The 17,335-nt window shown below is 42.5% G+C and overlaps 1 protein-coding gene across 28 annotated transcripts in view; it reads left to right on the forward strand.

Annotated features, from left to right (window-relative positions):
- KIF16B (kinesin family member 16B) overlaps window positions 1-17,335 on the forward strand; it is a 338,999-nt gene that overhangs the window by 28,345 nt on the left and 293,319 nt on the right. For all 28 annotated transcript variants that reach the window (XM_063633957.1, XM_063633953.1, XM_055265225.2 and 25 more), the window contains exon 2: window positions 16,020-16,089. In XM_063633957.1, coding sequence (XP_063490027.1) covers window positions 16,020-16,089 — 70 coding nt within the window. The remainder of the gene's footprint in view (window positions 1-16,019; window positions 16,090-17,335) is intronic.

Raw genomic sequence — 17,335 nt, forward strand, 5'->3', positions numbered from 1 at the left:
TCACCATGGTGGCCAGCCTTGTCTCAAATTCTTGACTTCCACTCGTTCACCTGCCTCAGCCTCCCAAAGTGCTGGGATTACAGGCGTGAGCCACTGTGCCCGGCTGAGGAAATGTTTTTATGGGCTTTGAAGGATAAGTCACTTGGATGAGATAGGTACATTCCAGGCAGAAAGACCAGCATGAGCAAGGCCCAGGACTCACAGAGGCGGGTCTTTGTGAGAACTGCAAGAAGGAACAGTTTGGAATGGGACGGGGGAGCTTGGGTGCCTGTGGGTCGTGTGGTGGGAAATGAGGCTAAGCGCACATCTCATTTCTCCTGTCCAGTGCCTGATGCATTTGATGACTTCCACCCTGTTTGGAGAGCAGTCGTGTGATTCTCTAAATATACCGGCTGGCTCATTGTGTTCCCCTGGGATCCCAAGCTTACATACCCTCTCCAGGAAGATGTAGTTGAAATCAGATTAGGGGTGCCAGCTTTGCTCTCAGCAGTTCTCTGTGGCTTTGAAGTATTGATCGATTACTGAGTTCCTGTAACCTTTTACAATACTGACTCTGTAGTAGGAGCTTTGAGTAAGTCACTTAACCTTTCTGGGCCTTCATTTCTTTACGCGTGAGGTGATGTCATGGGCTGAGTCTCCTCTCTTCCAAGTCCATCTCTTGTCTAAGTGCTCCATTCCTTGAGCCTCAGCCTGACTCTCAAGCCGCTTACCATCTTGCTTGACCCTAAATCTCCTTTCTGTGGAGTATCCAAAATTCCCCGTGAAAGTGTCATTATTATCTTTGGTCTTGAGCAAAATTTAGTCCTTTATGGTTTGGGACATGAATTTTGTAATGTGTGAAATTTCTCAGTTGTCTACCAGATGTTCTCAACTGGAACCAGGGTTCCAAGATGGAATTAAGTCCTAATACCTTGAGTAAGGTATCTGTTATGTGTAATGAGTTGACTTCTCTCCTATACTTTTAGAATAATTCTAGTTATATACTTTCTTTAGGAAAAGTGGGAAAATAGTCACTCAAACAACTTTGGTATTCTAGGACTCAGAAGAGGAGCACCTCAGTTGGAAGTCAGTGGTGATAACCCTAAAGGCATAGTCTGTTCTGGATTTTTGTTCTGGAATTGGGGATAGGTGGGTTGGGCTCCATTCAGAAGAAGGGATGAAACCACCTTCTAGTGAAACAGCATCTCACAAGGACCTGAAACAGCATCTCACAATGTGAAAGCTGTGAAAGCTTTCACATTCTTGTAGAATCCCAGTTCCTCAGAAAACAACATAGATAAACTAGCACAGTGGTCCCAAACCCAGCTGACCATCAGAACCTCAGGTGGTTAAAATACAGTGTCCTGGAGATTCTTATTTGATAGGTCTGGGTTTGGGCTCCTCAGAGGATAGTGTTTGTCAGCAGGCCTGGGGACTTGCTGATCCACTCCGGTCATCTGGATGCATCTCCACTCTTGCCCCCTGGCCCAGCATCCTTTGTGTAGCCTTCTGAGTGGTCTCCTTGCTAGACTGCCGCTCTTCTAGAGTCTATGCACACCAACCAGAGGGGCCTTTTAAAAATATAAATATGACTTTGCCAGTCCCCTGTACACAAAACCTGGTGGCTGTGGCTTCCTATTACATTTAAGTTTCAAAGTCCTATCCATTTAGCCAAAGCCTGCAAGAACTGGCATGATTTGGCCTCCACCTCAAGGCTTTTCTGACCTCATCTACTTTGTTTCCCTTTCTCTCTTCTGCAGTCACAGTGGCCTTCTTGCCCTTCCTCCAAAGCCTCTGGCTGGTTCTTGCCTCAGGGCCTTTACTCCTGCTGTTTTTTTATTTGGGCCAGTTGGCAGTTGGCCTGGCCCCGTTCAGGTGTTTGTTCATATCTCACCCCCTTAGAGAGGTCTTTTCTGGCTGCTTGCCTTCCTTTGCCTCTGCCTGTTAGTCCTTTTCCATGACATACCTTTATTTCTTTATAGCATTTACCACAATCTAAAATGATAGAGTATTATTTTGTTTTTCTTCTAAGCCTCTCTGTGAAATGCAGGCTGGGACTGTACTGTTTACCATTTTATTCCTGCATTGAAGCTATTGTCTGGTATGTGAAAGCATTAATACTCACTAAATATTTATGGAATGAATGAATGAATATATAAATCTCCCCATAAAGCATCCCAGATAAGGATTTCTCTAGCTTCTAACTAAACTTCTTCAGTAATGGTTCTGCACATCTTAAGGTAACTCATTTTGTATTGATGCACTTCTGATTGTTAGGCTATTCTCCTTTCAGCTGAAAAAAATAAAGTATCTGCCTTCTGTCTGGCTTGGTAGCCCCAGCTCAGGCCTCTCTGCCTCTGCTGGGGAGTTGGTGTAGTGGTGAATGCTGCCACTTGGGTGCGATGCATCCTATAAAGCATCATTTTAAAGGGGAGGTTGGTACAGTGGGCACCGTGCTTGCCACCCAGATCCTCTGTCTTTGAGGGCCTGTTGCCCAGCTGCTGGAGCACGGTTGGCCCAGCCTTCAGCTGTCAGCTCTTTCCACCGCAGCCCACAGTCCCTGATTGCTCAAAGCAGGGGTATAAAAGCCTGGCCATCTGTGCCCAACCCGTAGCAACTCTGAAGGGCCACGCTAGCCCCAGGACTGCCTGTGGAGTTGGCCAAGGCTGTCCATGGGTCGGTGCTGCAGCTCCACTTCTCCCTCTGCCTGGGCCTGCCTCAGTTTCTTTCTTTTCCCAGGAGTTGATCTCAAGGACACACCTTAATGAACACCCTGCTTGCTACACTCCCACAGATGTCTGCTTCTCTGGGATCCCAACCTGTAAACTATAAGAGTTGGTGCTTTGCCTAATTTTTTAGGTTTATTACCCTTTCCCTAGGCCAGAGAAGACAATGAAAGGCTCAGCTTAATGGCCTCCTGTTGTGGCAGAGGTCAAGTGAGGATTTCACTTAGCATGGGAGACTCATAAGGCTGTCACAGCATCGGTGTCCTTGGCTCATCCGTACTGGCAGCCCATGGGGGACGGAGTGGAGGCTGTGCCGGTTTCTCACGAGCTGCCGCTTGAGGTTGACATTTGGATGTAGGTTATGGTGCCACTGACCTCTAGCTGACTGCCGTGTGGTGAGCTGTGTTCTCAGAAGCCAAAATGAAGTCAGGGTGATTGCCTGAAAAACCCATTCCAGAATTTTTTACTATCTGTATTCCCTGGGTTTTTCTCAAAAAAATTGAGCTGGAGGCTTTCATGATTTCATGGAGAACAGCGAGGAGTGGTTGGAGTCACAGGCTGTGCACAAATTTCTTTTTCTAATAGGAAAGGATAAGGAACGGCAGGAAGACATGGTTTCAGGGAAGAGACTAGCCCTCCCTGAGTTTGTCTTCAGGCCCTGAGATAGGCGAGGTGACACAAACTTATGGAGCCTCTGCCACTTTGCTGGGTACTGAGGGTACAGGTGTTACTGAAGACTCGGGTTGCTTGCTTTCTGGGCTTGGGGTAGGGAGGCGAATACATCTGCATCTAACTGTGGAAGCCCTTGATGAGTGCAAACCATTGGGTAAGAAACAGCGTGTCAGACTTAGCAAGCAAAAACAGCATGAGGAAGCCTCATGCAATATTTGGGACGCAGTCATAATATAAAATTAAGTATTATCTGAAATTCGGTTTAATTGGGCTTCCTGTATTTTATTTGGAACCTAATACAAGAGGAAAAGAGAAGCGCTCTTGGGTGGAACAGAGAAACTAATTCATGGAGCTAGGGTATTAGGATGCTTTGTGAGAAAGGGGTACTGGGACTAGTTTTGAATGTGGGTATCATTTTGCCTGGCGGAAATGCAGAGGGACGGCGACTGGGAGAGGCAGATCCAGGCAGTGCATGAGGATACTCAGTACCGTGGGAAGGTGTGAAAATGCAAGGGCGCGAGGAGCTGTCTGTTTCATGGCCATGTCATCAGGAGAGGAGGGTCAGTAGCTTTTGCTTTCATGCCATGTAAGGATGTAGACTTGTTCTAGAGCATGAAGAGCCACCCAGAATTTCAAAGCAGGGACTTTTTGTCTTTTAATTAACTAAATTTATTTTAACTGTAGAGGGAATATCAAATCTTGCTAAAATGAATTCCAACAGTGAAATGTTTAAGTTCATTTTCTCATCCCCTGAAGCCCTGCTCCCACTTACTCTCCAGAGGTCACCACTGTGAATGGCTTCCTATTTTTCCTTTCAGAAATGTTCAGAAATGTTTTGTTCATCTGGAGTCATAGATGTGCATATTATTTTGGCTTTATTAATCTATTTATTGAGCTGCAAACTTGATTGTCATCTGCACACTGTTTTGCTGCTTGCTCTTCCACCTACAGGGTTCCTTGGACTTCTTTTCATATTAGTATACATGGAGCTCATGTATTATTTTTAAAAGTATAGTTTTTATTTTCGTTTTTGCTATCAAGTGTCTTGCCACCAAAATGAAGGCAGTTAAATATTGGTTCATAGTATGTAACTTTTAAGGTGCACTTAGGATGCTGGTTTATTTCAGAACTCATGGTGAATAAGTCACTCTTTAGAATCTCCCAGGCTAATGGCTCAGTTTGGAGATCCCAACATCACCCAGTCTAGCTGTTTATTATGGAGTGAGCAGATATCATCAGCTGAGGGAATGGAAACAATTTGAATTGCTGAATAACTTAAAAACATCTTCAAGATATTTGAATTAACAGAGGTGTGTTAGGCTGTTCTTCCGTTGCAATAAAGAAATACCTGAGACTGGGTAATTTATAAGAAAAGAGGTTTAATTGGCTCATGGTTCTGCAGGCTGTACAGGAAGAATAGCAGCGTCTGCTTCTGGGGAGGCCTCAGGAAGCTTTTACTCATGGTGGAAGGCGAAGCGGGAGCAGGCACGTCACATGGCAAGAATGGGAGCAAGGGTCGGGGGAGGTGTCATACACTTTTGAACAGCCAGATCTCATGAGAAATTACTCACTGCTTAGAAATTTTCTCTGCCAGATCCCTAGGTCATCACGCTCAAGTTTAAACTCCCACAGATCTCTAGGGCATGGACACAATGCAGTCAAGTTCTTTGCTAAGGCATAACAAGGATGACCTTTGCTTCAGTTCCTGGTAACTTCCTGATTTCCACCTGGGACCTCAGCAGCCTGGCTCTCACTGTTTGTATCACTGTCAGCATTTTGGTCACAACTATTTAACCAGTCTCTAGGAAATTCCAAACTTTTCCTCATCTTCCTGTCTTCTGAGCTCTCCAGACTCTTCCAACCTCTGCTTGTTACCCAGTTCCAAAGCTGTGTCCATCTTTTCAGGTATCTCTATAGCAATGCCCTACTGCTTGGTACCAATTTTCGTGTTGGGCCATTCTTGCATTGCTCTAAAGAAATACCTAAGATTGGGTAATTTATAAGACATTACATCATTTGCATTGATGGCTATACAGGAAGCATAGTGGCATCTGCTTCTCAGGAGGCCTCAGGAAGCTATTACTCATGGCTGAAGGTAAAGCGGGAGCAGGCACATCACATAGAGTGGAGCAAGAGTGGGGCGAGCGGAGGTGTCATGTACTTTTAAACAGCCGGATCTCACAAGAACTCATTCAGGGCAAGGACAACACCAAGGGGATGGTGCTGAACCATTCATGAGAAATCTACTCCTGTGATCCAGTCACCTCCCACCAGGCCACACCACCAGCATTGGGGATCACAATTCATCATGAGATTTGTGTGGGGACAAATGTAGAAACTATATCAATAGGATTTTTTTTAAAATAAATGTTCTTCTAACTCATGTATCTGAATGCTGACATAATTTCTCTCTTTTCCTGGTAGAGTATTTTAAATCTTTTCCTTTCCTTTCGTCCTCCTCCCCCCATATTGATTTATAACTAAGTATATGTACTCTAGCTGGTTCATTTGTAGCATCTTATCATCTAGTTTCCAGACCTTTCAAATAAATTACTTATTTATATGAAGGACCCATAATTGGCTTTTCGGTTGAGAAATCCAATTCACCAAAGTGGCCAGGGAGAGACATAGTTCATTTTTCCCTATTATCAAATTAATGTCAAATAATATCTTAGGATTATTTATTTTCTACAATATAAGAAGAATGTCAAGATTTATTTGCTGTGTTTCTTAAATGTCAGAGGAAATTGACCTGAGAGGCTGGGTAATCTCAGTGCCTGGCATTGTAGTTTTCAGCTGAAGAATTACGAGCCAAAGCACTCAATGCTGATTGTGGGTGGTGCCCTTGTGCTTGGTGGACTCACAGTGTGGATGTGAAGGAAGCTGGGCTTCTCTGAGGTTCTCTGGACTATTTGGAGAGATGACATCAGCAGGAATAAAGCTATACAAGTGAGATGAACTAGGTAGGTGTATGAGGGGGGTGTTGTTTCTAATGGTTTATCAGGAGGAGGTGAGTCAAACTGGACCCAAGACAAGCCTTACTTGAAAATGTGGGTAGGGCTGGGCATGGTGGCTCATGCCTGTAACCCCAACACTTTGGGAGGCCAAAGTGGGTGGATTGCTTGAGGCCAGGAGTTCGAGACCAGCCCGGCCAACATGGAGAAACCCCGTCTCTACTAAAAATACAAAAATTAGCCAGGCATGGTGGTGCACATCTGTAGTCCCAGCTACTCAGGAAGCTGAGGCACGAGAATTGCTTGAGCCCAGGAGACGGAGGTTGCAGTGAGCCAAGATTGTGCCACTGCACTTTAGCCTGGTAACAGAGCCAGACCCTGTCTCAAAAAAAAAAAAAAAAAAAAAAAAGAAAAGAAAAAAAGAAAAAGAACATGTGGGTGGGAAGTGGGAAGATACTATAGTATGTGGGAAGGCAAGAACCAGGAATGTAGGGGGCAAATAGGGAGACCAACATGGGAAGAGGATGAGTGTGGTAAAGAGTACACTGGGGTAAGAGCCATTTGTTTAATATTTCAGAAAGTTCATCACACTTAACAGCCATTTTAGGAGCACCTCAAAGTTGCAGGCAGTGTACCAGAGGCTGGGGATATAAACCTAGATAGGCAGAGTCCTTACTCTTAAAAAGTTAAGAGTCTGGAGGGTGAGACAAGCAGGAGTGCCATCTAACTAGGGGATAGGATAGAGGGCTTGGTGAAGGCCCTACAGAGGATGTGAAGTCTGAGCTGAATTTAGAGGGATGGTTGGGAGTTGACCATGGGAAGAGGATGGGGCAGGATATAGTGCTGGAATAGAAATGTCAATTAGGGTCATATCATGAAGGACTTTGTATAGTAGCACTGAGAGTTGGACTTTATATCCTGTAGCCTTTGGGAAGTCACTGAAGGAGTTTAAAGCAGGGGAGCATCGTGGTGAGATGTGTTTTATGGAAGGCTCTCTCTGGCAGCAGACAATGGAGTGTGTGTGAGAGAGGATGAGGCTGGAGGCAAAGAGACTAGAGGTGGGGGTAGCCTGACCTGGGACAGGGCCTACAAAGCGGGGAGATCTGGTCTAGTTCAACAGGTGGTAGATTGGAAGGGACTAGGTAACTGAATGTTGGGTAGGGGGGTAGGGGGTAAGGTTGTTTGATGGAGTGTCACATGGACTCTGAAGTCACCCATGACAGTTAAAGCCCCTAGGGGTGAAGAGAAGGCCAAGAGCAGAAGCCAGAGTCTGCAGTGGATGAAGGGGGCTGAGTAGGGTTGGTCCACAGGGTGTGGATGGGAAGGAAATACTGGAGTCTGCCTTCTTCCTTTCTTTCATCTTTGAAATATTTGGAAGTTTGACAGTTCTCCAGGAATCTGCAAAGGAAGACATGCAACAAAGAATTAGTTTCAACATTTAATAGCTCCAACCATCATAGATATCACACTGGTTTTGGTTTTACTTCTCCTAAACATTTTTTTTGACAAACTTTATATTTGTGTACATATTTATGGGGTATGTGTGCTAGAATATGTAATAAAGTATTTGGGATATTCATCACTGGAGTATCATTTCTATGTGTTGGGTACATTTCAAGTCCTCTTTTCTAGCTATTCTGAAAACTACAATACATTGTTGTTAACTGTAGTCAGGCTGCTTTGCTTACAAGCATTAGAACTTATTTCTATCTAACTTTATGTTTGTACCCATTAACCTACTTCTCTTCACTCCTCCCACCACCGTACACCCATTCCAGCCTCTCATATCTATCATTCTACTCTCTATCTCCATGTGATCAATTTTTTAATCTTCCACATATGAGTAAGAGCTTGTGATATTTGTCTTTCTGTGCCTGGCTTATTTTACTAAACATAGTGACCCCTAGTTCTGTCCACGTTGCTGCAAATGACATACCTTCATTGTTTTTTTATGTCTCAGTAGTATTCCATAGTGTGTGTGTATACTACATTTTCTTGATCCGTTCATTCATTGTTGGACCCTTACGTTGATTCCATATCTTTGCTATTGTGAATAGTGCTTCAATAAACATGGGAGTGCAGGTATCCCTTTGATATATTGATTTCTTTTCCTTTGGATAAATACCCAGTAGTCAGATTTCTGGATTGTATGGTAGTTCTATTTTTAATTTTTAAAGAAATCTCCATTCTGTTTTCCATAGTACTAATTTAGATTCCCACCAACAGTGTATAAGAGTTCTCTTTTCTCAGCATGCTTGCCAGCATCTGTTATTTCTTGTCTTTTTAATAACAGCCATTCTAACTGGGGTAAAATGATACCTCTTTGTGGTTTTGATTTGCATTTCCCTGCTAATTAGTGATACTGAGCATTTTTTTCATGTATCCATTGGTCATTTGTGTGTCTGCTTTTGAGAAATGTCTCTTCATGTCCTTTGCCCATTTTTAATGGGATTAGTTATTAAAATAATAAAGACTATATATGACAAACCCACAGCTAACATTGTAGTGAATGGGGAAAAGATGAAATTTTTTTCTCTTAGAACTGGAAGTAGACAAGGATACCCACTTTTACCACTCATATTGAAGATAATACTGTAAGCCCTAGTCAGAGCAATGAGGCAAGAGAAACAAATACAAGGCATCCAGATTGGAAAAGAGGAAGTCAAATTGTCCTTCTTTGCAGATGACATGATCTTACATTTAGAAAAACCAAAGACCTCACCTAAAAACTCTTAGAACTGATGAGTGAATTTAATAAAGTTGCAGGATAAATCAACATACAAAAGTCAATAGCATTTGTATACACCAATAATGAAATAGCTGAGAAAGAAATGAAGAAGGCAATCCTATTTACCGTAGCTACCAAAGAAAAATACTTAGTAATAAATTTAGCCAAGAAGGTGAAAGATCTCTTCAAGGAAAACTGCAAAATACTGATGAAAGAAATTGAGGAGGACACAAACAGGTGGAAAGACATCTCATGCTCATGGATCAGAAGAATTAATATTGTTAAAATGACCATACTGCTCAAAACAATCTACAATTTCAGTGCAATCCCTATCAAAATACCAACATTGTTTTTCAGAGAAATAGAAAAAAACATTCTAAAATTTGTATGGAACCAAAAAAGAGCCTAAATAGCCACAGCAACCCTAAGCAAAAACAAAGCTGAAGGCATCATACTACCTGACTTCAAAATATATTAAAAGTCTGTAGTAACCAAAACAGCATGGTATTGATATTATATAAAAATAGACACATGGACCAATGGAGCAGAACAGAGAACCCAGAAATAAATCCATATATTTTCCGCTGATCTTTGACAAAGCCGCCAAGGACATACATTGGGGCTTTCTTCATGATGCTGGGAAAACTGGATAAGAATACGCAGAGGAAAGAAACATGACCTCCATCTCTCACTGTATACAAAAGTCAACTCCAGATGGATTAAAGACTTTAAGACCTGAAATTACAAAACTACTAGAAGAGAACATAGGGAAAGCTCTTCAGGACATTGTTCTGGACAAAGACTTTCTGGATGAGACTTCAGAAGCACAGACAACAAAACCAAAAACAGACAGAAGGGGTTATGTTCAACTAAAAAACATTTACACAGCAAAAGAAACAGAGTGAAGAGACAACCTGTTGAATAGGAGAACATTTTTGTAAGCTACTCATTTGATAGGGGACTCATATCCAGAATATACAAGGAACTCAACCGTAAAAAATATGTTGGCTTTTCTGTAAGTGTTTTCAGGAACTAGGAAGAGATTTGCTCTTTATGGCTAAAACTCTAACCAGTGTCTTTGTTATAAATACTAAGAGTAATTTTAGATTAATTTTTTTTTTTTTTTTTTTTTGAGACAGAGCTTTGCTCTTTCACCTAGGCTGGAGTGAAGTGGTGCCATCTCAGCTCACTGCAACCTCTGTCCCCCGGGCTCAAGTGATTCTCCTGCCTCAGCCTCCCAGTAGCTGGAATTACAGGAGTCTGCTACCATGCTCAGCTAACTTTTGTATTTTTAGTAGAGATGGGGTTTCGCCATGTTGGCCAGGTTGGTCTTGAACTCCTGACCTGTGATCCACCCACCTCAGCCTCCCAAAATGCTGGGTTACAGGTGGGAGCCATTGTGCCCAGCCACATCTTTTTTTTTTTTTTTTTTTTTTAAACTGTTTCAGTTTGTATGCTTAAAGAAGGAAGCAAGTTAGGAAATTATTTGTGAAATTTCTTTTCTGAAATAGATGGCCTCGATCTTAATGTTGATTACCTGTAATTATCTTTTGATATGATTTTAAATTATTGGCTATAGCCTTAGATTGACATTGGGAAACACAGTCTGGGAAGAGAAAGGGCTAGAAACTCACTCATGGTTTGGCAGGGTGAGAATGAGGGAACCTGAGTGTCATGACATTCACATGACATCTTTCATCAGATTATGTCAGCAGTTATTGCTGTTGGTCAGAAGCCACTTACAACTTAAGAGCATAGAACAGAGACAGTATTAGCTGACTTATGGTATATCCATCTATATTCTGTCATGTGATTTTAAAAATAAAATTTAAAAGTCAAAGAACAAAGGTTAGTGAGTTTTCCAGTGTAAGAAGTAGTTTATTTCATAAGGGTAAACCTAAGACCCATCTATTACTGTGTCATATTAAGTACAGTGTCAGAGCAGTGCTTTTTAAATTTTAATGTTCATCAGAATCATTTACAGTTGTTGTTAAAATGCAGGTTCCTATTCTGTAGGTTTTAGGTGGGGCCTGAGAACCTTCATTTCTGTCAAGCTTCCCTGGAGCCGCTGATGTTGCTGATTCCTGGAGCATATTTTGAGTATTAAGAGTCAGAGCAGGGATTCCTATCTTTTGAGGTGATGGAACTCTTTGAGAAACTGAGGAAAGGGTAGCCCCTCAGAATAGTGAAACTGCCTCCTGCTCCTGATCCCCCTTCCCACCCACTCATCCCAGTACATAGGATTTCAGGGAGGTTGTGAAACCTTCAAAACCTACCTGCATCTTCAGTTTTCATTTTAGAAGTAGCTAATAAAAAGTCATATTGCATAACAGTCTTTCAGTCAGTATCTCACTTAGTGCTTTTATAGAATGGATGTTAATTTAAAACTAGGAATGCACTGCCCTGGTTACCTGCAGGTTAGAATACATTGATCATGTGGAGAGCCCTTTAAATTTGGCTGCTCCAAAGGTGTAAGGTTCTGAGATGGGGAATTACGGAGTCTCTGGCTTCCAGCAGGAGTGGTGGGCATCATATGAGCCACATTACTTTGTTTTATAGGCAAGAATTGACAAGTCAATGTGAGCATTACCACGATCACTTCTAATATTTCTATGTAGCTGGATAATTTTGTGTTCCTGAGAGGTATTTGTTGATAATAGTGGTTTTAAGATGAAAGCTCTAGACGCATTAGGTTAGTGATTGATTGAGAAAAAAGGACCCACTGTGAGAATGGGAGGAATCTGGGTTTGGCGGTCTGTGATATAAATAAAACCAGGTGGTTTGCTCTCTTGTTGAGCAGGACATGCTTTGGTAATTGAATGCTGTAGGAAAGGTTTGATTTTATGAAGTATTTGTTTTGCAGCCACATGAACGTGGGGTGTCCGTGAAGCAGTTCTTACTTTTGGGTCCACAATGGAATTGCCCAACTCCTGGTGGGTTGGAGTGGAAGCATTTTTCAGGCTTGGAAATGTTAAACTTGGCCCTGGGAATCTGCTGTAGTTCCTGAATGGTGTTTACTGCAAATGCTTTTTGGGTTTAATTGTTCACAACTGATACTTATTTTTGTCTGTGTTCATCTGAGCTGGCCAAGATGTTACCCCTTAGCTGGTTTCCCCATACCTGTATTATTTTAAAGTAAATCCAAGGCAACATATCATTTGATTTGTAAATATTTTAATATGTATCTCTAAAAGGTTTTTTTAAGTCATAATACTATTATCACACCTACAATATTAATAATAATTCCTTAATATCATCAAATATCTAGTCAGTGTTAACATTTCCCTACATAAGTTGTAATTTTTTTTTTTTTTTTGAGATGGAGTTTGCTCTTGTCGTCCAGTCTGGAGTGCAGTGGCTTACTGCAACCTCCACCTCCTGGATTCAACCGATTCTCTTGCCTAAGCCTCCCAAGTAACTGGGATTACAGGCGCCCGCCACCACGCCTGGTTATTTTTTGTCTTTTTAGTAGAGGCGGGGTTTTGCCATGTTGGCCAGGCTGGTCTTGAACCCTGACTTCATATGATCCATGTGCCTCGGCTTCCCAAATGGTTATAACTTTTAAAGTCCTTTTTCTGTTTGAATTAGGATCCAGTTGGTTGATATGTCTTTAGTGTCTTTTCTAGCTTTAGATTTCCCTTCCATCTTTATATTCTTTGCAATTTGTCATAATTTGGAATATGCTGAGTCATTTACCCTGCTGCCTTTCCCACAGGCTGGATTTTGCCGATTCCCCCACCTGAGAACATTGGCATGTTCCTACTTACTTGTCATTCCTGCTGGTTCCCTATAGGGCAGCTCTAGGTCAGAGTCAGGCCATCCCTGCGAGGGAAGGACAGGAACCCTGGGGCAGTGGCGTTGGTACTTCAGGTAGAATATACCTCGTACCTGGTTTTCTCACAGTGGCTGGCCTAGTAACCATTGGTGGTCCCTCCCTAGAGCCATTAATTCACCAGGGGTGATGAAATGATATTTTAATGTCATTATTACTTCTTTATTTTTTTATCTGGAATATCTGTAAAGGAGAAACTTTCTTTCACAGTTATTTGGTTACTTGAAGTACAGATAGTTTTGGAAATGCAAGATAAATGCTTGATTCTTTCTTTTAACAGTTTTCAAAATAATGAGACAGATCCTTTGATCTTTCAGAGGGGACCATTGAGTTTTTATTTTTAAGTTATGAGTTTATGTGCTTAAATATATTCTATGTATTTCAGTTGGTTTTTAGTTTTTTTTGCTGCCCAGATCTCTCAACTTTGGACAGCAGGAACTTATGCAGGTTGGTTCCTGAGTCCTTTTGACAGGGTCCTTGTATAGTTTTCTCTTAGTGTATAACAAATTACCCCAAAACTTAAGGGCTTAAAACAATATGTATTGACCAGGCATGGTGGCTCATGCGTGTAATCCCAGCAATTTGGGAGGTCGAGGCGGGTGGATTGCTTTAGCTCAGGAGTTTGAGACCAGCCTGAGCAACACAGCAAAACTCCATCTCTACAAAAAATACAAAAATAGGCAGGTGCAGTGGTGCGTGCCTGTAAGTCAAAGCTACTTGGGAGGCTAAGGCAGGATAATCGCTTGAGCCTAGGAGGTGGAGGTTGCAGTGGGCTGAGATCATGCCACTGCACTCCAGCCTGGGTGGCAGGAGTGAAACCCTGTCTCAGAAAAAACCAAACAACAACAACAAAACACAGCATGTATTATCTCAGAGTTTCTGTGGGTCAGGAATCTGGGTGGGGTTGAGCAGGGTCCTCTGACTCCTGCTCTCCCCTAGCACTGCAGTCAGGGTGCCAGACGGCTGCCCAGTCATCTCTCATCGTCATGTCCCGGTGCGGGCTTGGGGAGCGTGCTCTTGCCAGGCTGTCTGGCGTGCTGCTGGCAGGCCCCTGTTTCCTGCTGGCTGGGTCTGTCCACAGGGGTCCTCACTCTGTCGTCCCTCACTTTTTGCACTGCCAGGGCTCTAAGAGAGGGTAGAAGAGAGAGCCAGCAAGACAGAAGTCACAGTCTTGAAAGCCTGCCTGGGAAGTGACAGACCATCACCTGGGTGTGTTTGTGTTGTAGTCATTAGAAGTGACTCATTAGGTCCAGCCCATATTCAAGGGCAGGGATCGCACACGCCAGGGTGTGAGTGCCAGGTGATCATCGGGAGCCATGTTACAAGGTGCCCGCCACAGCCCTAGTGACCTGTGTTAGTGTTCCTGCTTTATTGTGTGAGGAGATGGTTCAGTATTTGGATTGAGTCACTTCTCCAAGGAACCCTGACTTATTTTAGTAGAAAATGGTATTTATAGGCTATAATTTGAGCATAAGATTCTAGGCCTTTTCAATGGACAAAGCAAGGGAGTTGTTTGTTTGTTTTTTAAATTTTGGATGAAAGATGAAGTTTCTGCTACTCCTACCAATTAGATTCAGGACTACAGTTTTTTCTGGGACAGAGTTTTGCTCTGTCGCCCAGGTTGGAGTGCAGTGGCATGATCTCGGCTCACTGCAACCTCCACCTCCCGGGTTCAAGCGATTCTCCTGCCTCAGCCTCCTGAGTAGCTAGGATTACAGGCATGCACCACCATGGCTGGCTAATTTTCTATTTTTAGTAGAGATGGGGTTTCTCCATGTTGATCAGGCTGGTCTTGAACTCCTGACCTCAGGTGATCCACCTGCCTCAGCCTCCTAAAGTGCAGGGATTACAGGCATGAGCCACTGCGCTCGGCCAGGACTACAGTTTTTACTTAACCTCCTCAGACTTATGTTTGTATCTCATTCAGCCACTTCAAAAACCTTGGTTCTTTAGGGCACCAACATAATTACTCTTGTAATGTCCCACAATACACGGACAGAAATCTCAGAATAATGACACTTACATTACCACCAAAAATATGATTACTAAAAATGCTTTAAGATTTCCTTGTATTTCTTTTTCTTTTTAGGATATATCTCATTATAGTATATAGTCAAATTCCTCTACAGAGTCATAACTGAAATAGTTTCTCACTTTGTGGTACACAACTAGATTCATTCGCTTCAATTTACTTCTGAATTAGCTTGTTTTTAAAAATTTTTGTTTTATTTTTGCATAAATTATTTTTATCATTCTAAAGATGACCTCCAGATCAAAGTATATTTGCAGAAATCTAGCTTCTGTCCTTGTCCACTTCCCTTGTCTGCCCCAAATCCTTATCCTCAATTTCCCTTTTTTTCCTAGGTATTTTTTCCCTAGGAAAATTTTTACTTTTTTTCCCTTTTGAAAAATACATAGGTTTTAAAAAAGTGTTTAAATATAATTTGTATTTTTCTACATAGATTTTCTCCATCTTTTGTCTCCACTGAACAGTATATCCCAGTGGCCACGCCATAACAGGATATAGAGATCTTCCTCATTCCTCGTTCAGTGGTGTCACACTCCATTGGGTAAATGTATGGTCATTTATCCTAGGGAACTGTACTCTTTAGGAGTCCTCCTGTTCTGCTGTTTTCTGAGAAATGCAGTTTCTGAACAGATGTAGAAAGAAGGGAGGAGAAGGGAACAGTGCCCTGGCTGCTTCTGGAAGCAGCACCTGCTTGTAACCACTCCAGTTTTCTTTTTGGTTTTCATCTTGAGTAGGGGACTAAGGTCTTTTTGTCTTTGTAACAGGGTGAGGGGGGCTACTTTTTTTTGGTGAGTCTTAGCTCTTTGTGGTGTCTGTTATTTCATTTACTCTTCTTTTGGCTTACAGTTGGAAATTCATTCAGGGTTTAACAACACACTGTGTATCAGCTGTAATCGTTGATGGTGGCATCATTTTGCGTATCTTCATGTTATATTAGTAAGGATTTGGGAGGACCCGTGTCCGGGATTGCTCCTCAGATGCCATTTGAAAATAAACTCCTAATGTAAAAAGTAAATAAAACAAATGGGTTTAGTTTTGTTTTGTTTTGTTGTTAATAATCTTTTCTCTTCTAACCACTACTGAATTATTTGTGTTGCAGGGAAAAGGACTTGGAGGCCAAGTTCATTATTCAGATGGAGAAAAGCAAAACAACAATCACAAACTTAAAGGCAAGTCATGACCTGGCCTTGCTTAAGTTCCAAGAGCCCCGTGATTGCTTTACTGTGGGGATGACTTCTGAGTAAATAAAGCCTGTCTGCTGTTTCCACACCCTCCTTTCCAGTGCCGTTAGCCACGTCAGCTTGCACCTGGCTTGGGCTCAGTCTGAAGCAGAAGAGTTGATCCCGTTTCCTTTCCCATCCCTGGCTTTATTTGATCTGGAAGCCAAATCCAAGCTGTTGCTCTGGTCCAGGAGCTCCTGAGTCTATCCCAGATTCGGGCATTTTCTTTTTTTTTTTTTTTTTGAGACGGAGTCTTGCTCTGTCACCCAGGCTGGAGTGCAGTGGCGCAATCTCGGCTCACTGCAAGCTCCGCCTCCCGGGTTCACGCCATTCTCCTGACTCAGCCTCTCCGAGTAGCTGGGACTACAGGCGCCCGCCACCACGCCCGGCTAATTTTTTGTATTTTTAGTAGAGACGGGGTTTCACCATGGTCTCGATCTCCTGACCTCGTGATCCGCCCGCCTCGGCCTCCCAAAGTGCTGGGATTACAAGCGTGAGCCACCGCGCCCGGCCTATTCGGGCATTTTCATCCTGTGTCCTCGTAGTAGGGACTTAGCCTGGCAATTGATTGTGTTCTGTGAACATTAAATAAGCTTTGCCCGTATATTTTTTTCCGTTTTTAATGAAGAGGATCATGTTTGGTAATCCTTGAAGAAGAACTGATATTATTATTCAAAACTCAGGGAGGAAAGATTAAAAAAAAACCACCAAATTTCTTTTCTGGAAAAAAAAGTAAAAAAAAAATTCAAGATGGCAAGTTTCTCCTTTGGCACTTAAAATATCCTGTTTGTTTATTTGGTTAGGAAATTTTTAAAGGACACTGAATGCGTTTCACTGAGGAGGGTAACAAGGGTATACAATTAATATTGAACAAATCAGAGCTCGGCTCGGTGGTGCACACCTGTGGTCCTAGCTACTCGAGAGGCTGAGGTGGGAGGATCACTTGAGCCCAGGAGATCAAGGCTGCAGTGAGCCCTGTATGTGCCACTGCACTCCAGCCTGGGCAACAGAGCAAGACCCCATCTCAAACAAACAAAAAAAAAACAACAAAAAAAGAAAGAAATGAAGTACTTTATGTGTTCAATGCCTTTCTCCTTCGATATTTGTCATTAACTTTTAGGTCTGGGTTTCTGAGACATGATGCTTCCTGGCCAAATCAGATCTATCTCTTGTTCACGTCTGAGGAGATTTCTAT

Source organism: Symphalangus syndactylus, chromosome 24 (assembly GCF_028878055.3).
Source record: "Symphalangus syndactylus isolate Jambi chromosome 24, NHGRI_mSymSyn1-v2.1_pri, whole genome shotgun sequence".
Classification (NCBI taxonomy): Eukaryota; Metazoa; Chordata; class Mammalia; order Primates; family Hylobatidae; genus Symphalangus; species Symphalangus syndactylus.